Source organism: Ruditapes philippinarum, unplaced genomic scaffold (genome assembly GCF_026571515.1).
Source record: "Ruditapes philippinarum isolate M1 unplaced genomic scaffold, ASM2657151v2 ctg113_1_1_1_1, whole genome shotgun sequence".
NCBI classification, from domain to species: domain Eukaryota; kingdom Metazoa; phylum Mollusca; class Bivalvia; order Venerida; family Veneridae; genus Ruditapes; species Ruditapes philippinarum.
In genome coordinates, this window is record NW_026857305.1 from 71,362 (window position 1) to 89,612 (window position 18,251).

Below are 18,251 nucleotides of genomic sequence, written 5' to 3' on the forward strand. Positions count from 1 at the left end.
TTTTTTCCCCTTTAACCCAAATTTATTTTGGCCCTATATGTATGGTTAAAAATTCCTAAAAAGCCGGGGTTTCCAAAGTTTGTTACGTTTTTTTTAAAACTGCCGTTTTAGTTTAAGGGTGTCACATTTTGACGGATAAAGCTCCCAAAGTATTACCGAGCAATTGTTTTTTGTTTTTTTTTTTTTTTTTTTTTTTTTATTCTTTTGGTTTTGGGGGTTTTTATTCGGGTTTTTTTTAGGGGGTAGGGGTTTTGTTGTTTGTTTTGTGTGTGTGTGTGTGTGTGCGTGCGTGCGTGCGTGCGTGTGTGTGTGTGTTTCTTTTTCATATGTTAAACAAAGGTTGAGTCATTCTACATTCTTCGTTATCATTATCATCACCATTATCATTAAAATCATCAGTACATCATCTTCGTCATTATCAACATCCTAATTATCATTATCAGTACTGCACATCGTGATTATCATCAAAGGTACAACATCACATCATCGTGATCACTTTCGTCATTATAATTATCAATTATACATCGTCATCATTATCACTTTCATCAGCACATTATCATCTCTTTCATCGACAAAATTATCATTACATTGTCATCATTAACATCGTCATTATATTATCAATTCAAAATATTTAGAAGTAAAACAGCCTCATATTGAGAAAGTCAAATAAGTTTGTACCTTAAAAAGACGAAGAATGATTTGGGGAAAGATGATGTTGTGAAGAACTTTTATGATGAAAAAAAACGAAAAAGATTCAAATTAACAATTTTTTTAGTGACTATGTTTTTTTCTTAAACCCCCTTCAAAGACGGGGAGGTTTTTTCAAACGCTAGGCGTAACGTGCTCTTTAAAAGAGTCATTTTCGCGCCTTTTATGAAAAGGGTTTTCACGAAGAAAAACACAAAAAATAACAAACAATTTAATTTTTTTCATACTCAATTTTTTAAAACAAATTTTTTGTATATGAAAAAGGGGGTTTCAAAAATTGGGGAAATTTCTGAAGTGAAAATTTCCCAAATGGCGGATTCCCGTTTTTCCCTTCCCCTCTTAATGAGGGAAAAACCCAAAAAACCAATTTTCCCGGGTTGGGAAACTTTTTCAATTTTATTTAACTAAATTTGCTAAGTTTCGGGGTGAAAAAAGAAAAAAAAGTTTTATAAAAATTTAAAATAGAATTTTTTAAAATTTTAAAACTGTTTTATATTCTGGTTTTTGCCCCAATGACATTAAAACAAATTAAAATTTAAAAGGCCAAAAATTTTTAAAAAAACTTGCCCAAGCTTTTTTACAATATTTTGTAAAAAATGGTCAAAAATTGATTTGAAAGGTTTTTAAAAAATGGAAAAAATACTCAAAGTAAATTTGACTATTGTTTTATCCCTTTTGCAAAATTTTCCCTCCCGAAAAATTTATTTCTTCTAAAACGTATTAGGCACATTAAAAACCGCCGGGCCCCGCCCTAGCCAAAATAATGGGTTTTTCGACCAGCAGGGTCCATTCTGTTCGCTACAGTTTCTCACTTTAAATATGGTTTGTAAGGGGGAAAAGTATGGGCCCCGGGTCAGACCGCGTGGGGGGCGGGATGCTGGTCTGGATCCATGCTGGTCGGAAAAAAAAATTTTTGTTGGGTTTTTCGGTTACGCGGGTAATATTAAAAAATTTTTTGAGACAAAGTTCTCTTTTGTTTGCATTTTCTTTTTTAAAAAGAAAAATGTTTTTTTTTTTACAGCTTCTAAATCGAAGAAAATAGAAATTTTGAAATGGGTTTAAAAAATTGTGGAAGCTTTTTTTTTGAATGAAAATTGTATTGTGAAAAATTTCCACCTTTTACCCCTAACCCGCTTTTAAAAAAAATCCTGCATTTTTACCACACTTTAATGAAATTTTATAATAGAAAATTCGGCACGCCGCAAACCCGGGGGCTCTAACAAGATCTCTGGATTGGGAGGTCCAGTTGCTAACCATACACCCAAAGTTATTTCATCTCCCTGACTTTCCCTTTTTTTCCCCTTTTAAATTCCTTTTTTGGGGGGGAAAGGTCTTATAAAACAATAAATGTGTTTGCCATAAGATTTAAAGACTCATTATTCGCTATGGGTTTGGTGCAGCATGTTAACTTTGGCACACAAGCTTTTGGCAATACTCTTGACGTTGTTATTACGGAAGCAGTCAATGGGGTTGAAATTGTGGCATGTGAACCTGGTGATTTTGTGTCTGATCGTCGAGCAATAAAATGTGTTACAAATGTTCAAAAAGAAAACATAATCAGTAAGTCAGTCAAATTTAGAAACTTTAAAAATATGGACGAGTCATCTGTTAGAAAAGAGTTCAGTGAAATTACAATAGATCAGAGTGATGTTAATCTATACGTGAATGAGTTTGAAACTAAAATAAAGAACGTTCTGGACACTCATGCACCTGAAAAAGAGATAACAAAAGTAATTAGAGCTCCTAAACCATGGTTCACTCCCGAAATTCTCACCCTTAAAACATCGACTCGGAAAGCTGAAAAAATATGGAGAAAATATCGTCAACCACAACAATATGAATCATTCAAAAAGTCTCGGAGCCAGTACAATGATGAACTCGAAAAAGAGAAAACAAAAGTAATAAGTGAAAAAGTAACTAATACAAAGGGTGATTCAAAGAAACTGTACCAGTTAGTGTCTGAGTTAACAGGAACTTAATCAGAAAACCCAATGCCACCTGCATGAGTACAGTGATAGTGAGCTCTCCGAACACTTTGCCTCATTTTACATGAATAAAATAGAGAAAATACGTGATGACCTGAAAGCATTTGATAAATTCGAGCCAAATACTAGAAACGTTCCATCTCTTCTTGCCTTTGATGAATTTTCAAATGACAATGTTAAAGAGCTGATAAATGAACTACAGACAAAATCTTGTGAATTGGACATATTACCGACAGCAATATTAAAACTATTCCTTTGAGAACTACTCCCAATAATAACAAAACTGGTAAACTTATCACTACAGCAAGGAATATTTCCAAATAAATGGTGAGCGCCTATCGTGAGACCACTTTTGAACAAAAATGGACTTGAAATTGTATTCTCAAATTATTGACCTGTGAGTAATGATCTGTTGGCAGCCATGGAAAAACAAGAAGTAACAGCGCTAATTGCGATTGATCTCAGTACCGTGTTCGACAATGTGGATCATGATATACTCGTCGACGTGCTACAGAAGCAGTACGGCGTGAGCGGTTCAGTGCTCAGCTGGCTTGATTCATACCTTCGTCCGAGGGGCAGTCGCGTGTGTGTCAACTCGGCGGTCTCAGCTCCACGGCAACTAGAGTGCAGTGTTCCCAGGGTAGTTGTTTAGGGCCTTTGACGTGATTCCATCTGGATTATCGTTGTATGGATTCGCTGATGACCATACTGCAACCAAACGTTTTAAACCGACTGAAGAAAATAGTGAAATTTCTGCAATCGCTGAATTAGAAAATGGTGCGATTGATATCAACAACTGGACGAACGCTAATAAACTCAAGATTAACTCATCGAAAACAGAATTCATAACATTTGGAAGTGCTCAACAACTCGAAAAGTGTCACCTTAAATCCATTTGTATTAACGGAGATAAGATCAACTCCGAGGAGTCCATTAGATATTTAGGCGCATTTCTAGACCAGACACGTAATTTCAAGGAACATGTCAAACTAAAGTGCCGTACTGCAATGTTAAACTATCTTAGAATAAAACGTATCCGAAAATACCTCACCAAAGAAGCAGCTAAAATACTAGTTATAGCACTCGTAATGTCACACTTGGATTATTGCAATGTCATTCTTTATGGTGTATCCGATTTTGAATTGAAAAAAAAATGCTACGTATTCAAAACATGTGCGCTAAGTTAGTTCTGCAACGAAAGAAATTTGACAGTTCAAGGCAAGCATTGTTCGACTTTCACTGGCTGCCCATCAAATCTAGAATCGAATATAAAATTTTGACTTTTGTATACAATTGTTCAATCGGTCATGCTCCAAAATACCTTTCTGAACTCCTAACCAAACAAGTACCAAATACCCGACTACGTTCAGCTTAAACCTCTGAGAACTGCTACGTTATTCCATTCAATAAAAGAAAAACATTTAGTGACAGAAGTTTCGGAACTATTGGTCCAAAATTGTAGAATCCGCTGCCATTAGAGTTGAAACAATCTAAGAATAGTGATGTATTTAAAAATAATCTTTAAACACATTTTTTCAGAAAGTTTGAATCACTATTTTAAAATCTGAAATGAGATCAACATGAGTAACGTATAACTGATGACTGACAGTGTGATGAATGTGCAATATAAATGAATGTTTTATTCTTTTTAATCTATTTGTAATCAAGTTACATGTATGTAAACAATCTTATCTCATGCTACATGTATATCAATCAGTTTTATCATTTTATGGTCTCCACATGATGTTGATCCACATATTCTTATGCATTCACAATTGTATTCTTATTATTTATATGTACTGTACAACGCCGTTGAATATTGTTAAATAGAAACAGGCGTTTAATTAAATAAAATGTTTCAAGTTTCAAGATATTTGCAATAAGAAAATTAATAGTGACTGGAGTCAGCCAACTGCGGTAAAAGAAGCTATAAATAGCTCGCCGCTATGGTAATAAAAGTGATGACGTCACAATAAAGTGTGTGTGTGTGTGTGCGTGCGTGTGTGTGTGTGCGTGTGCGTGTGTGTGTGTGTGTGTGATTATGCTTCTAAAATTTTCAAGCATCGAAAATTATGTAAAATATGCACTGCAAATATGTGTCTCCATTATATGTAATCTTTAAAATATATGCTTTCATTTTATAGAAAATAAATTTCTAAGTACATCCCTTAATTAGCATGAAATGTCAATTCGGTAATATCTTGAATGTCTCATAAAGATGACCAAGTCCATTTAGGAAAATATGGAAGGTAAAATGCATAAATAACATAGATAAGTACATGTACATGTAGTATGTTCGTTTTGTTTTGAAATTCATTGTGCTTAATGATTATTTTATGATGATAATGCTGTACTGCTTTTAGAGACATTTTTCAAGGGGAGGTTAATCTGTTTCATTGACAGTATCAACGTTATAAAATTATATTCGTCTATATAGATTATCATAATGCTTTTTCTATACTTGTACATTTATAACATATCGGTGTAATATTTCTACATCTTATTAACTGTGCGTTTATACTTTGGTTATCAAAACAGGTAAAGATGGTCAAGTTAATCATGCAATCGAATATTTTTTTTTTAAATTATGTCATATTCTTTATGCTTATATGTTTTCAAACATCTTATCAATTCTAATTTTGATTTGAATAATTATGAAATTATTATCAAATCAATTTTGATTTTAATTTGAATAATTAAAATTATTATCATAACAATTTAACTGTTCGCTTTCCGAAATAATAAATGTCTGTATACTGAGTTAGAGATAATTATAACATTATTTATAAATTAATTTTTCAGTTTTCCAGCACACTAACTTGTGTAGATTTTGACGTAGAGCAAGAAATACTGATGGACTCTAAACCGGCCTTGGTCAAAGTATATGATTATTATGAAACAAGTAAGTATGAAAACGTCTGTTCTGAATTATATGATATATTCAAAAAATAGATAAATACAGAATCCCTAAAAGAAAGCCCAACACGGCAAAATTGAAAATATTGCAGGTTCAAGACTTTACACGGTAATTCGATTGGGATTGTGGATTTGGTAGGCTGGCCAGTGGCTGGCCAACTTCTTCCATGTCCAACTCGTACATTCTTGAGCGGTTTCAATCAAACCCTCTCATAATTATTAAGGGGATACATATTGTTAATTATAAGTCTATTGTTGTCTGGTCTATTAGATTGAATGCACAAGTTAGTGGAAAAAACAAATGCTGATGGCTGATACATAAATAATATCACAAAGTCTATTTACAGTATACAGTGTAACACAGAACTACACATTAGAAACAGTCTGTGGGTCGAAGGAAGAGATTCTAGCTAATAACGAAGATTCAAATTGTTCCAACGAGAATTGCAGGGTTGATACTCCAACAGAATCGGTTATTGTTAGTAGCTTAATGCGTTATTGAATTTCTATATACACACATATAAATACAGAAGAAATCCTGCTTAACACAAGTTGCAATTAACACCAAGGTGCTATTTAGCATTAAAGCTTGTCTTTAGGGTTATGATTTAATACCAAAAGAAATAAGTGAATTAAATGTCGCCTGTGTTAGTTATATGACAGTAGGCCTTTTAACATGTCTTTTTGGTCATAATTCATTAATCATACGTCAGTGACCATCGTCCAAAAACAGTAGATTATTAACAGAAAATTTCTGTTATGAGTCTGAAAATTCTGTATGACTTTTGCGGAAATAAAGTAAAACGTACTTTTAGAGGAATGTGAATAGTCGAGCTATTCTAAAAATTTACGCTTTAGATACACTGCTGATATATGAGTATATATGAGTTATGTAAATCATTGATTAAAAAGTTCATATTATTTCTATTGTAAAAAGGCAAACTAAAATAGTTCTGCAGTTTGCATATGCTGTCATGGAACACAGTATAGTATTCTTCCAAACTTTTACCGAAAAACTAGACAGAATAAGTTAGAATGAAATGCCATAATAAGAAATATACTGAAATATATCACATGACATGGAGTTTTCTGCGCAAAAAATGAATACTAATATTTATGTGTTTTTATCTGCTAACAGACATGTCCAGTGTGTTTAGAATCAATTCACAAAGAAACTCTTATAGAGCTTTTCTGCGAATCCGAAAATGGTACATTTTTACATTCCTAATTATATTTAATCAAAAGCAACTGCTATGTGTTTTCTAAAGCATAGTGACCAAATAAACCTTGATATAACCATGACAACGTAACTTCCCGTGTCTTATATAGTACAAATAAGCATCTATATAACTAGGACAACGTTGCTTTTAAATAGCTTTTTGTAAAGGTCAGATAAACGTTGACATGAGCACGACTTCTCATTATCTTACGACTAGGCGTTGATATAACCAATGCTTGCAATGGGAACATCTCGGCTATTATTATTATATAGTTACATAAAGTTACAACCGTTTATAGTCGCTATTTAATCTGTCAAAAATCTTGTCGAATTCTTTATGATTGATAATTCATTTTATAATTCGTTCCAACCGACTATATTTTGTGTTTCGTATTTTCAACAGTGTACAAGTCTTTTGTCCGGAGAAAGGGACAGTATTCTATCCAATTGGAAACGAATGTACGGGTCAAAGAAAAGAGAAGATTCCACAAGTTTGTAAATTATAACATGAGCCATCTATGTTCTTGTCCGATTATTAAAGATGGACCAGGTAAGGCTTGTGTGTCTTTTTTTATTTCTCTAACACCAGCAGCTCTAATATTTACTTGTCTATGCCATTTGTGTAACGCTTAGCCAAGTTGTACACCAGTAAGGCTAATTTGTTGCATGACACTACATAAACCAACATGTAACTGTTCCAGATTGAAAACATAAAATGTATCCCGGGGCTTGCTAATTATAAAGTAGTAGGTGTTAATATATTCACCATTTTTAAATTGAATGTACACGGATAAAAACAATATTTCAGTGGAGAAATTGGCAATTGGAATAAAGAAACCTCTTACACCTTTTTCCAACATTACCCTTATAAAGATATAACTTTTGTTTATCAATAATATCTAACACAATTGAAACACTTTGTCACCGCTTTAATTGGGTGTAATAAAAGCCGTGTATCTATATACTCAAATATGAAAAAGGAAATGCAATATATCAACAAACCATCACCTTTGTTAATATTACTTGTATCTGTATCTTTCTAGAAACTAAAGCCTTTATCTTTGCAAGGTCCAACGCTTTCGATTCATCAACAGAAGAGTTGTCGTTGCTGGGTTCAGAAACGGTTTTAGCTTACCAGAGGAGATATGAGAAAATGATTAATATCCTCTCTTCGGAGACACAGGCCTGTTACAAACTGATTTGTTTGAAAAGATCTTCTTCCCCTTACAGTCAGTACAGGTTTGCTGAACTTCTAAGAAAGTTACGGTTGTATGCATGGGACGACTCATTTTGTAAAACTTCTAGCAACAACATTTTGGGATATTTCTTATTGAAACTGCATCCAAAATAATGAGAAAAATATTCTACGTGGCATAGCATCTTCGATTTTTTCTTTAACAAGAGCTGACACAGGAGACGGCAATCGACTAATAAAATACTGGACACAGTAAAGAAGACTAAACTATAAAAGAAAAATAAATTATGATATAAATATATTTCTGCATCAGCATCAAGAAAGCACTCAAATTTTATATATTTTTACACCACATAATATGCATATGGCCATGTCAATAAATGTTAAACAGACATTTCTCTGCTTAAATGGAAAAGACGAAAAATTTTTTTTAAGTAAAATTTTAATTCCAATTGAAGAAAGATGCTAGAGTTATGAACCTTGTCCTGCATGATGTTAGTAATGGCAAAGAACAATTAATTATTTAATGTCTAGAGTAGATACCATTTATAATAACTAAGATTGTAAATATATAGACTCTATATACAAATAAACAAATAAATTCTTAGTTTAACATTAATTGAAGATAATTCTGGAAATACAGAGTCTTGCGTTATAAATCTTATCCATATGACAAACTTGCTTATAACAAACATATTTTTGATGTCAGTCTGGATTAAATCGCTGAAAATTAAGAAGTTACAGAAAAAATACGAGGAACCTTCTAAGTTTTAAGGGACTCCGCTGAGGTTTTTTGACATGATGAGACTGAAAATATTTTTTCCAGATTAATGTACCATTTGATGTTGGTTTAGAAAAAAATTCAGATCATTCGCGCACTTCGTTTTCCCAGAATAATTATTCAAATTGTAAAAAATGACCCAAAATGAAAAGCATTTAAACGCTTTTCACTCAAATCAATTTTCAATTTATTTCAAAGTATATTTCTTAACTATCTTTGCATATATTTCTGTTTAAAGTCCCCTAGCTCATTTATGTAAGAAATTCAAATGTTATGTTTTTTGGCTTTTTAAACCTCAAGAGTTATAATTAAAAATATTGAATCCAGAGTTACGCGCCTATCATATTATTATTATTATTATTATTATTATTATTATTATTATTATTATTATTATTATTATTATATGGGAGTTGATATGAAATTTAGATTCAAAGTTACAAGTAAATCATCGGAAAAATAAAGAAGTTAGAAAAGAAAAAAAAAATATGGGTTAAAGGGGAGATAGTTATGGAAATATTCACGCCAAGTAATGAATCTTGTCACGCACAATTTGGGTGATAATAAGTAACAAATATTTGAAGTTTGAAGCACATACTTTATGAAATGAAGAAGTTATAGTAAAGAAAATAACAATTGATTTAATACATAAATTCCAAGTTGAAGGGGGAATAATTCAGGAAATGGTCATGCTAGTGTTATGAATCTTGTCACAAAGCATTTGGGTAATGAAAGGGAATATATATTTGAAGTTTGAAGTAGACACCTTAAAAGATAAAGAATTTATAATATTTTTAAGGAAATTTTAAGTTCAAGGGGAGATAAATCGAAAAATATTGCTTCGTGAGTTTTGAACCTGGTCATATAAGATGTGATTGATGATAAGGAATATGTATTTGAAGTTCGAAGTAGATACCTTGACAACTAAAGAAGTTATTATTAAAAAAAATATTTTTCAAGAAAAAAACATTTATGTTCATAGGGAGATAATTCTTGCCATATTAGTGCTTGTTTAACCTTAACACATAAGATGTGGTTGATGATAAGGAACATACAATTGAAGTATGAAGTTTATCCCTTAAGAAACAAGTGAGGTTTTACGCAAGCGTAAAATGCGAAGGAATTTATTAAATGGAAAGGAATGTCAAATATTACCTGAAGACAGTTGTGGTGAATGTGAAATGATTTTTCATAAAAGTAACAAAATGTGATAGTGCTCAGTATTATGACTTCCGTTCAAATACTAAATTACCATCATATCGAGGGAAAACATAAGTAAAGCAATTGAAATTACAACGATCTGGAATATACTATAACCATATACGGTCCCTGCGCTGATGCAGTTTTGTCCAATGCAAAACAGTAACCCTTCAAGATGGAAAATGTGTCTTCAGCTGCATTCGATACGTCATCATTTTCTCTGCTATTTAATCTGGTTCCATGTTATAAAGTCTGAAAAAGAAACCTTATTATAGGAAATCAACCAGATAAGCATTATTGTCGAAAGGACGAAATGTAATTAACCAAATTGAATGCTTTTTGCAATAAATTGAAAAGAAAATGGGAACCAAAATGTTTAGCATATGCATGTGAATGTTTTTTATTTACTTTGCATTAATTTCTTACATTCGCAAAATTAATCGCGTCATTCCGCAGTAAATCATGCGACTTTTTTAAAGTCATAAGAAAGAAGTGACAGTAAAAATAAATTTTTTAAGGAACATTCTAAGTTCAAGGGGAGATAAATCTTTGAATATTGATGCAATAGTTATGAACCTTGTCACATAAAATGTAGTTGATGATAACGAACATAAATTTGAAGTTTAAAGTTTAAGAAATAAAGAAGTGACAGTAAAAGATAATATTTTAAGGAAAATTCTAACTTCAAGGGGAGATAAAACAATCTGAGAATATTGATGCTAGAGTTATGACCTTGTCACATAAGATGTGGCTAATGATAAGGAACATATATTTGAAGTTTGAATTTGATAACTTAGGAAATGTAAAAGTAACAGTAAAAAATTGTTTACTGCGTCAAGACATTAATCCAAAAACCGGGGTAAGATTAATGTTTTGACGCAGTAAACTATTTTTATATCCACGTTGAAAGATATCTCCAATGAAGAGACAAAAGTGATTGACACGTTCATGACTTATGTGCAACCGAAGCTGAATCCAATATTCGCCAGTAATAAGTTCTACAATCAGACTCAAGAAGAGGAAACTATTGATTCTTTTTAGAAATATTACAAATCAAAGCAAGAGACTGTAGTTTTGAAAACTCAGATGAAATTATAAGGGGCCGTATAGTATTCGGAACACAAAATGTTCGAGTAAAGCTTATCAACGAGCGTGCATAATTAAAATTAGACAAAGCAGTGCGAATTGCTCAAAATATGGAATACTCAAGATAGTTCAATGGTATGTTCGGCGAACAAGGACGTTCACCACGTGGCTAGGCATATGAATCGAGAAGTTCAAAGACCAAGAGACAGTCAAGTAAAGGAAATGACCGGTTTCAGATGCGAGACAATACATCAACAGAACAAAACTTGTCCAGCAAACGGGAACACATGCAGAAAATGCGACAAATTAAACCATTTTCAAGAAAAAAAATGTGCAAATGAAGAAATACTGTGAACGAAATAAACCGTGAGTCGGACTTGAGTGATGATCAAGTGATGATCTTTTTGTATGTACGATAAACGATTTGATTTTCATACGTCTCGACCGGATTGCGCAACTCCAAATTGGCAAAAGTCCGCCCGTATTAATTTTAAGATAGATACTGGTTCATAATATCACTTGATACCACAAGAAATGCTCAGGAAACTTGATTTCAAAGACCCCAAGATATGATGATAAGTTCTCTTCGTAAACTACAAAACCCATCCCAGTTTATGGAAAGGTCAATTTCCAAAGATAAGGAAATAATGTAGAAGGCAGTAAATCTCCAAGATTAATATGCTTGCAGACTTCGTTATATCTGAGATTGATTAAACTGACCTTTGCTATAGAAAAAAATAACTCGTAAAGCTAGATAAACAAAAAAATCTTGATGAAGGTCAAGATCAAGTTATTTGAATCGTCTTAAATTGTCTTAATTTCGTTATTGATTTACAGATTTAAATTATACTTGGACAAAACAACACATTTCAGAAAACCGACATGTTGAATTGGTCTGATATGAATTTGACCTTTAATTGATCTTTACCACCAATGTCAAATTAATAAAATTTCCTGAAATTGTCATAACTTTGTCATTTATTTATGCATTTGATGTCTTACACAAAAACGACTTACATGTATTCCAAAACTGGCATGGTGATTTTTTTTTCAGATTCCAAAACGAAGAAAAAGAACCATTATTAATACTAAAATACACGCATATTTCGAATTAATTGCGCCTTTTGGTGAAGATAAGAATGCTTGCTTTGATCGCCTTAAAGATCCATGTATGTTTTGATCAAAGTGATAAACTGTGGCGGTGGTGTTGGTAGTTTTCACTCCGGATCACGGTAGTAAGCCACATTGAATTTATCAGAGCACAGTTCAACCACTGCATCGGTCCTGTGCAAGCTGTCAAGCAGTTTACCAGTTCTGGATGCCTTCACTTTCGCAAGGAACTTAAGAGGTACAGTGCGAATCACCGTAGAAAGGATTCATGATCAATGACAAGGAAAGTGACCTACGCCATCCGGGAACCGAACCCAGGTCGCCCGATTCACAGTCCAACACTCTACATATTGAGCTAACCGGACGGCTAAGTGGTAAACCACACTAAGTGAAAAAATATATATATGTACATAATTATGCAAATAAAACAATTTTCAAATATCGAAGAATATATAAAATATGTACTGCAAATATTTGTGCATATTATATGTAATCATTAAAATGTATGCATTCATGTAAAATTTGACTTAAACTTTATAGATTATTTTATTACCTCCCTTACTTACATGAAATGTTAAATTCTGTAATATCTTTATAAATATTGCTTTTCTGAACCTACAATATTGATAAATCTTAATTTGAGCATCATATTTATGATTTAAAATCATAAAAAATTGATCTCGTCTCACGTGGAACTCATTTTTTATTATTTTATTTCTTGCAGCACAACACTCTATCAAATGTATGTAAATTATCTTTTAGCTTGATTTATTTCTTATTTTTGGGTATACCTCTCTTCAATTTGATTATGCTTCAGCGGAATTTGAAGTAGGGTATAAGTACGAATTATTTCATACACAATGTTTCATTTCAAAATGTATCGAGGAGCGTGTACCTGGAGTCTATGCATCTCTGAGCTCCAGCAGGTGAGATGGTTTTGACCCTTTGTGTCGTTATATACACGTTTTGTAGCACCCGAGGGTAGCCAAAATCATGGTTCCCGTTTTAGCGCCATATAACCTTAGTTGTGTTGGTGTGCCGTAAAACTAACCAAACTTAAAACCAAACTCTTGTCGGAGTTGTTTGTACGATATATTAAGGTTGATTGAGCAACAAATTTTTAATAAGACTTAGTATGTAAATATCTGGCGTCGCTGCTGTAATGGCACTAAAAAAAGTGTCTGTATGGGGCTGATTTGGTGCAATGCGCGTTGTCGCACTGTCGTTCTGTCTCTAGCGAATCACGCCAAACGGCGCGTTGTCCTGAGGCGCAATTTCGCCCTGTCGCTTGGCTTATAAGCCAATCCTTCGATTTGAACCGAGCGACAATGTGACATCGCGACAACACGCCGTACGAAACGCGCCATTTGGCGTGCATCGTTAGCGACAGGAAGACAAGACAAAAGTCTGACAACGCGCCGTTTGGCGCTTTATCGTGTTGTCGTTAGCGCCAACACGACGCACAAAAGCGTTCAAAATCAGCCACCATATGCCTGCGACCCTACGATTATGCTCTTGTTATCATTATTGACTACATATTTCAAACGTTTGACTGTTATAATTTAACAACAGGTGATACGGATAAGATATCCTAAAATATTCCACTCTTTTCATGGAATGAACATTACAGGTAAAAACCGTTAGATGATTACACAAAATCCTTTTGGCTACATGAGATTTGTTAAGTAAACGTTCATGCAAGTAAATTATGAAATTGAAAGTTTAACGATTTATGATAAAGATCATCAGGAAAACCGGGGTGATAATGATCTGAAAATTTGCCCAAAAGATATAGGTTTAGACATGCATCAAATGGGACATAAATCTAGGACCCCCGTCAGGCCATAAACACACACGCATCTGTCGCTGTACGTAGTACAAAGTCGATGGCATCATGCCTATGATCTTATTTTGTAAACAAAATCATGTTCCCATACGATGAACCTCGGTACAGTTCCTTTAATAGTTCTCCTATCTAGCGACAAAAGATGGCCGGATATGGTTTCCTTTAATTTAATTTCAAGCTCTCTTTTTGCCAAATTCCAATGCAAATAAAGAGTAATTCAGTTGATTATATATTACTTTATGATAGTAAATTACATATTACGTATGTGATAATTTTCTATAACCGTTTTAACGACTGTCTTTTTTAAAGTGATGAATATTTATTCATTTTATTATATAGTGGACCATTTGCAAATCCCATCGGTAACACAGGCGACAGTATCAGTGTTTGGACACCCCACATCACCCTGCCCCTGGACCCAAGCTACAACCCTGAAAAAAATTCAACATTCTGCTAAGGCTTACTATAAGATACCAAATTCAAAACAACCGATAAAATTATAAAAAAAGATTTTTTTTCTACTATCAAACTTACAGTTTCAGGGTTGTAGCAGGGGTCCAGGGTTGGGGTCTCCAAACACTGATAATGCCACCCGTGATCGGCAATAACTGGCAATAGACAGTAATTAATTAGGCGTGAACGGTTTGGACGTTAGACAACGTCCCTCAGAAATTATCTCAATGTCTGCTATCAAAGGGAGTCGCCTTCAAGTATTAAAGTGGTCGCCTTCTACTGTCATTAATGTTTAAAAGATATCCTACTAGTGAAATCCCATCTACCCTCTTAGAATGAATATTAACAGCCGTGTTATTTCAATCTTGAAATCGTGTACATTTGTGTTCGTCGTTTAACTGATCAGGGGAAGTAACCGCTGCGAGAAGATTTGTGGTAATCTGTAGCTATTTCTTCCCTTGATCAGAGTCAGCTCATTACCATTATGTGGAAGTGTCGATGAGCAAATCATTGGCCCCCATCTATTTGAAACTTTCATTTGGTTGGCAGGATCAATTCTCAACGGTGGAAAAATTATCAAGGTTCAGTTCTCAACATTGAAAAATGACCCATGAAATGAACTGTCAATTGTTACACCGGTGCTAATGATAACAGGTGTTGTATAAAGGAAGTGTAAACATCCAATGACCAATTTCAAAAAAGCAAATAAAATAATCTAGACGCCAATGTTGGTGCACATCGCCAGGTCAAGGTGAACATTTAAGCTAGGTTTGAAGAAAAATCTTGAATTAGTAGCACACACACAACTGGCTCTTTGACATTTAACCTTAAAGTAAAACCTTGACCTTGAGCTGACACAAGGACTGCATGAGTTCAGCACATTGCCTTGTTGAGGAGAACATTTTAGCCTAGATTAAAGAAAATCCTTGTAGAGGTATAGAACAAACAGAAAGGACACGTAAAGACGGACGGACAGACCCTACCGGCAGTCATTCCGGAATAGCCATCGTCATCACCAATTTGTTTAGTGGGTGTATAATAAAGTAATACATAGAAACCAGATAAAACAACTTTAATTTGGTAGCAAATAAGTAAAAATATATTGGTCAAAATGTATTGCTAGAATAAAGTATATACTATATTTTATAAAATCATGAGACTAGATACATTGACTTCAGCAAATTTGAGGTAAAACATTAAAACATGAAAGAACAGTATTGCACAAAAAAATTATACAAGGCTCAGTACATTTCGCGTAACATCTCATATATTTTCTTTGAATCTCCAAATGTCCATTTGTGAATTTTCCTACAAACATTTTCTGAATTACTTTGACTTATATTTTACATCAACATTGATTGCAATTGTCCGCTCTCGTGAAGGGCTTTTGTTTCGGATCCGCCACCTATACATTTACCATTTATGAACACTCGTGGTACCTGTAAATATAATAAATAATACATGACACTTGTAAACAGACAAATGGTAACAGATTTGGTGTTTTCTAGAATTTGATCTTTCATAAACATAATTATTAAACGACGTAACAAAAGGAATTCTAGAGTACCCAATATATAGGTATAAAGAACATAATTATACTCAATACTGGGCTTAGAAAAACATTTTATCTCAGATATCCCCTATCCCCCATCCCAACCCCTCGATCCGCGCAATTTCCTCTTAAAGCTACATGCCTCCAGATGGGTCAAAATTTTAAATAAAATCGAACAACTTCAGAAATATTTACTAATATTTTAGAAAGTAAAAAGATTCAAGTAATATTTTACATGTATTCTGCGATTAATGACTGATTTTTCGGTATTAACAACTATATTTCTACTGCTTTACTAACGCTGTAAGGTCTATTTATGCATATTTTGAACACTTTTTTGGTAATTTAAAGGGGGTTGTAAGTGCCATTGAAAATGTGTAAATGGCTTTCTTTTGGTTACTTAACAATATTAAACATTTAGATACATTTTTAAATATTTTCATGAAAATTCAAATGAATCTGGAGGCGTGCTGCTTTAAGACAACACTATTTCTTAGATCAAAGTTGATATAATTCATGAATAACTCGTCTGTAATACAAATGTACACAGTATGGTCCACTGTACATCGAGAATAAATATTGATAATAAATTTGTTTCTGTATCCATGGTAACCGTGAGTTTCGCATTTCAAAACTGCAGACGTCTGCATGTATAGTGATATCAGTATTATCTGTAAACAAATTTACACTTATGTTGCCGAGTACTTAAGTTCCACATAAACTGCATAGTATGCAATATTTATCATAAACACTTCCGCATTTTAAAAGCAGGCTTATTCGATTCTGTTTAATCTGTTAGATCAGTTGTTAAACAGTATAAAGTCTATTCTACAACAACAATTGACTTTAACAGATGCTACTGACGGTTGTGAATGGTCCCATTTAATGCATTTAGTAATATTATTTAGTAAATTCAAGTGATTTTGACAAGTACTCGGCTGACATACATTTATTAGCACGAATGCGACATGCGGGTCGTTCTCATTAATTTTGGAAGCTTAATACAAACGTGAAATAGTGATAAAAGTTCTTTTTAATTGTGTCTGGACAATTGTTTTCACAACCTCCCGGGAAATGAGCCCTTTGCTCGTAGACTCGAATCTGGAGTTTATTTTATAGTATATTTTTAAGGGGGCTCATATTACACTTGTTTTTATCTATGTGGTCATATTTTCTTCCCAGGTCCGATACTCGTGCCTGTGCTGGGAATTAGTGAAAACTGAAAATTGACTGGTGATGCAAATATTCTTAACTTCATAATTATGTAAACTCATAGCTTAACCAACTTTGATTAAAAACATCCTATTTTATTCATATCGCCGAGTATTTTTTAACTTCTCTCAACCCGAGTCAACCGTTATTTTTAAGTACATGCATCTTCAAAGAGTGATGATTAACACTGGCCACTACTTAAAATACTGATAACATTAAAGTGTGTATTCTTCTTTCTTTCAGGACAAAAATCACAAAAGAAGAAAGCAAAAGTTCCCTTCCATTCAAAACAAGATAAATAAGAATAAATAAATAAATACACACGTAAATAAATAAATAAATTATAAATCATTACCGACTGAGCTCCAGTGATATCTCTCAGAACTGACTGAATTTCTGCACAATTTGGTTCCCTTTCAATTTCCCATATTTTATATTCGTCTGTCCCTAGGTTATAGTTACTTAAAGCTGTTTTAGCCATAGTACAATATGGACAATAAGACTTCGAAAACATCATCACCTTGTTTTTTGCTATTTTATCTTCTATTATTTTCCTTACGTCCGCCATCTTCGTTTATGAAAATCCTACGGTGGTCTGGCGGAAACACTATGAATCTATTGATATTTCTAGAGTCGCCAGATTCCCACGTGCAAATAACATGATCTAGAATGTGGTTGAATCGAGAAGAATTAAAAGAAGGATCGGGATGTGATATTTTAAATGAAACAAACGCGGCGGGAAATAAGATAAAAATTAATTAAAATTACACTTTATTATACATATATTTTCAGATACGCACATTTCTTTACATTCATTAATTTGGAAGTCAAAGTCGTCTGATAATCTGAATTAAAGTTTAATGATCTGCGCAATTTAAGATCAATATAAAACATGTATTGCATTTCATTCAACGGTATTTGTTTTGTTTTCCCTCATGCAACACTTATATATTAATAACTTTTTTTCTCTGTGTTTTGTTCACGGTGATGA

The 18,251-nt window shown here is 33.1% G+C and overlaps 2 protein-coding genes across 2 annotated transcripts; one reads left to right on the plus strand and one right to left on the minus strand.

The window, feature by feature from the left end:
- The first annotated feature begins 5,461 nt into the window (after window positions 1-5,461).
- LOC132749333 (uncharacterized) lies at window positions 5,462-9,019 on the plus strand. Its single transcript, XM_060739063.1, has 5 exons — window positions 5,462-5,595; window positions 5,957-6,087; window positions 6,748-6,817; window positions 7,232-7,378; window positions 7,872-9,019. Exons 1-5 carry the CDS (start codon window positions 5,547-5,549, stop codon window positions 8,177-8,179), a joined length of 705 nt encoding a protein of 234 aa, XP_060595046.1. The 5' UTR covers window positions 5,462-5,546; the 3' UTR covers window positions 8,180-9,019.
- Window positions 9,020-15,551: 6,532 nt separating this feature from the next.
- Window positions 15,552-17,870, minus strand: LOC132749335 (uncharacterized monothiol glutaredoxin F10D7.3-like). Its single transcript, XM_060739066.1, has 2 exons — window positions 17,616-17,870; window positions 15,552-15,935 (listed from the first exon to the last, which is right to left on the minus strand). Exons 1-2 carry the CDS (start codon window positions 17,826-17,828, stop codon window positions 15,840-15,842), a joined length of 309 nt encoding a protein of 102 aa, XP_060595049.1. The 5' UTR covers window positions 17,829-17,870; the 3' UTR covers window positions 15,552-15,839.
- Between the last annotated feature and the right edge of the window lie 381 nt (window positions 17,871-18,251).

What these genes read in the sequence shown, in the direction of transcription:
- LOC132749333 (XM_060739063.1), top strand. Translation starts at nt 5,547, where the DNA reads ATGGACTCTAAACCGGCCTTGGTCAAAGTATATGATTATTATGAAACA. An exon ending in ATATGATTATTATGAAACAA is followed by an intron (nt 5,596 to 5,956) that starts GTAAGTATGAAA and finishes GTCTATTTACAG; the next exon opens with TATACAGTGTAACACAGAAC. An exon ending in GATTATTAAAGATGGACCAG is followed by an intron (nt 7,379 to 7,871) that starts GTAAGGCTTGTG and finishes GTATCTTTCTAG; the next exon opens with AAACTAAAGCCTTTATCTTT.
- LOC132749335 (XM_060739066.1), bottom strand. Translation starts at nt 17,828, where the DNA reads ATGGCGGACGTAAGGAAAATAATAGAAGATAAAATAGCAAAAAACAAG. An exon ending in ATATCACTGGAGCTCAGTCG is followed by an intron (nt 15,936 to 17,615) that starts GTAATGATTTAT and finishes TTATATTTACAG; the next exon opens with GTACCACGAGTGTTCATAAA.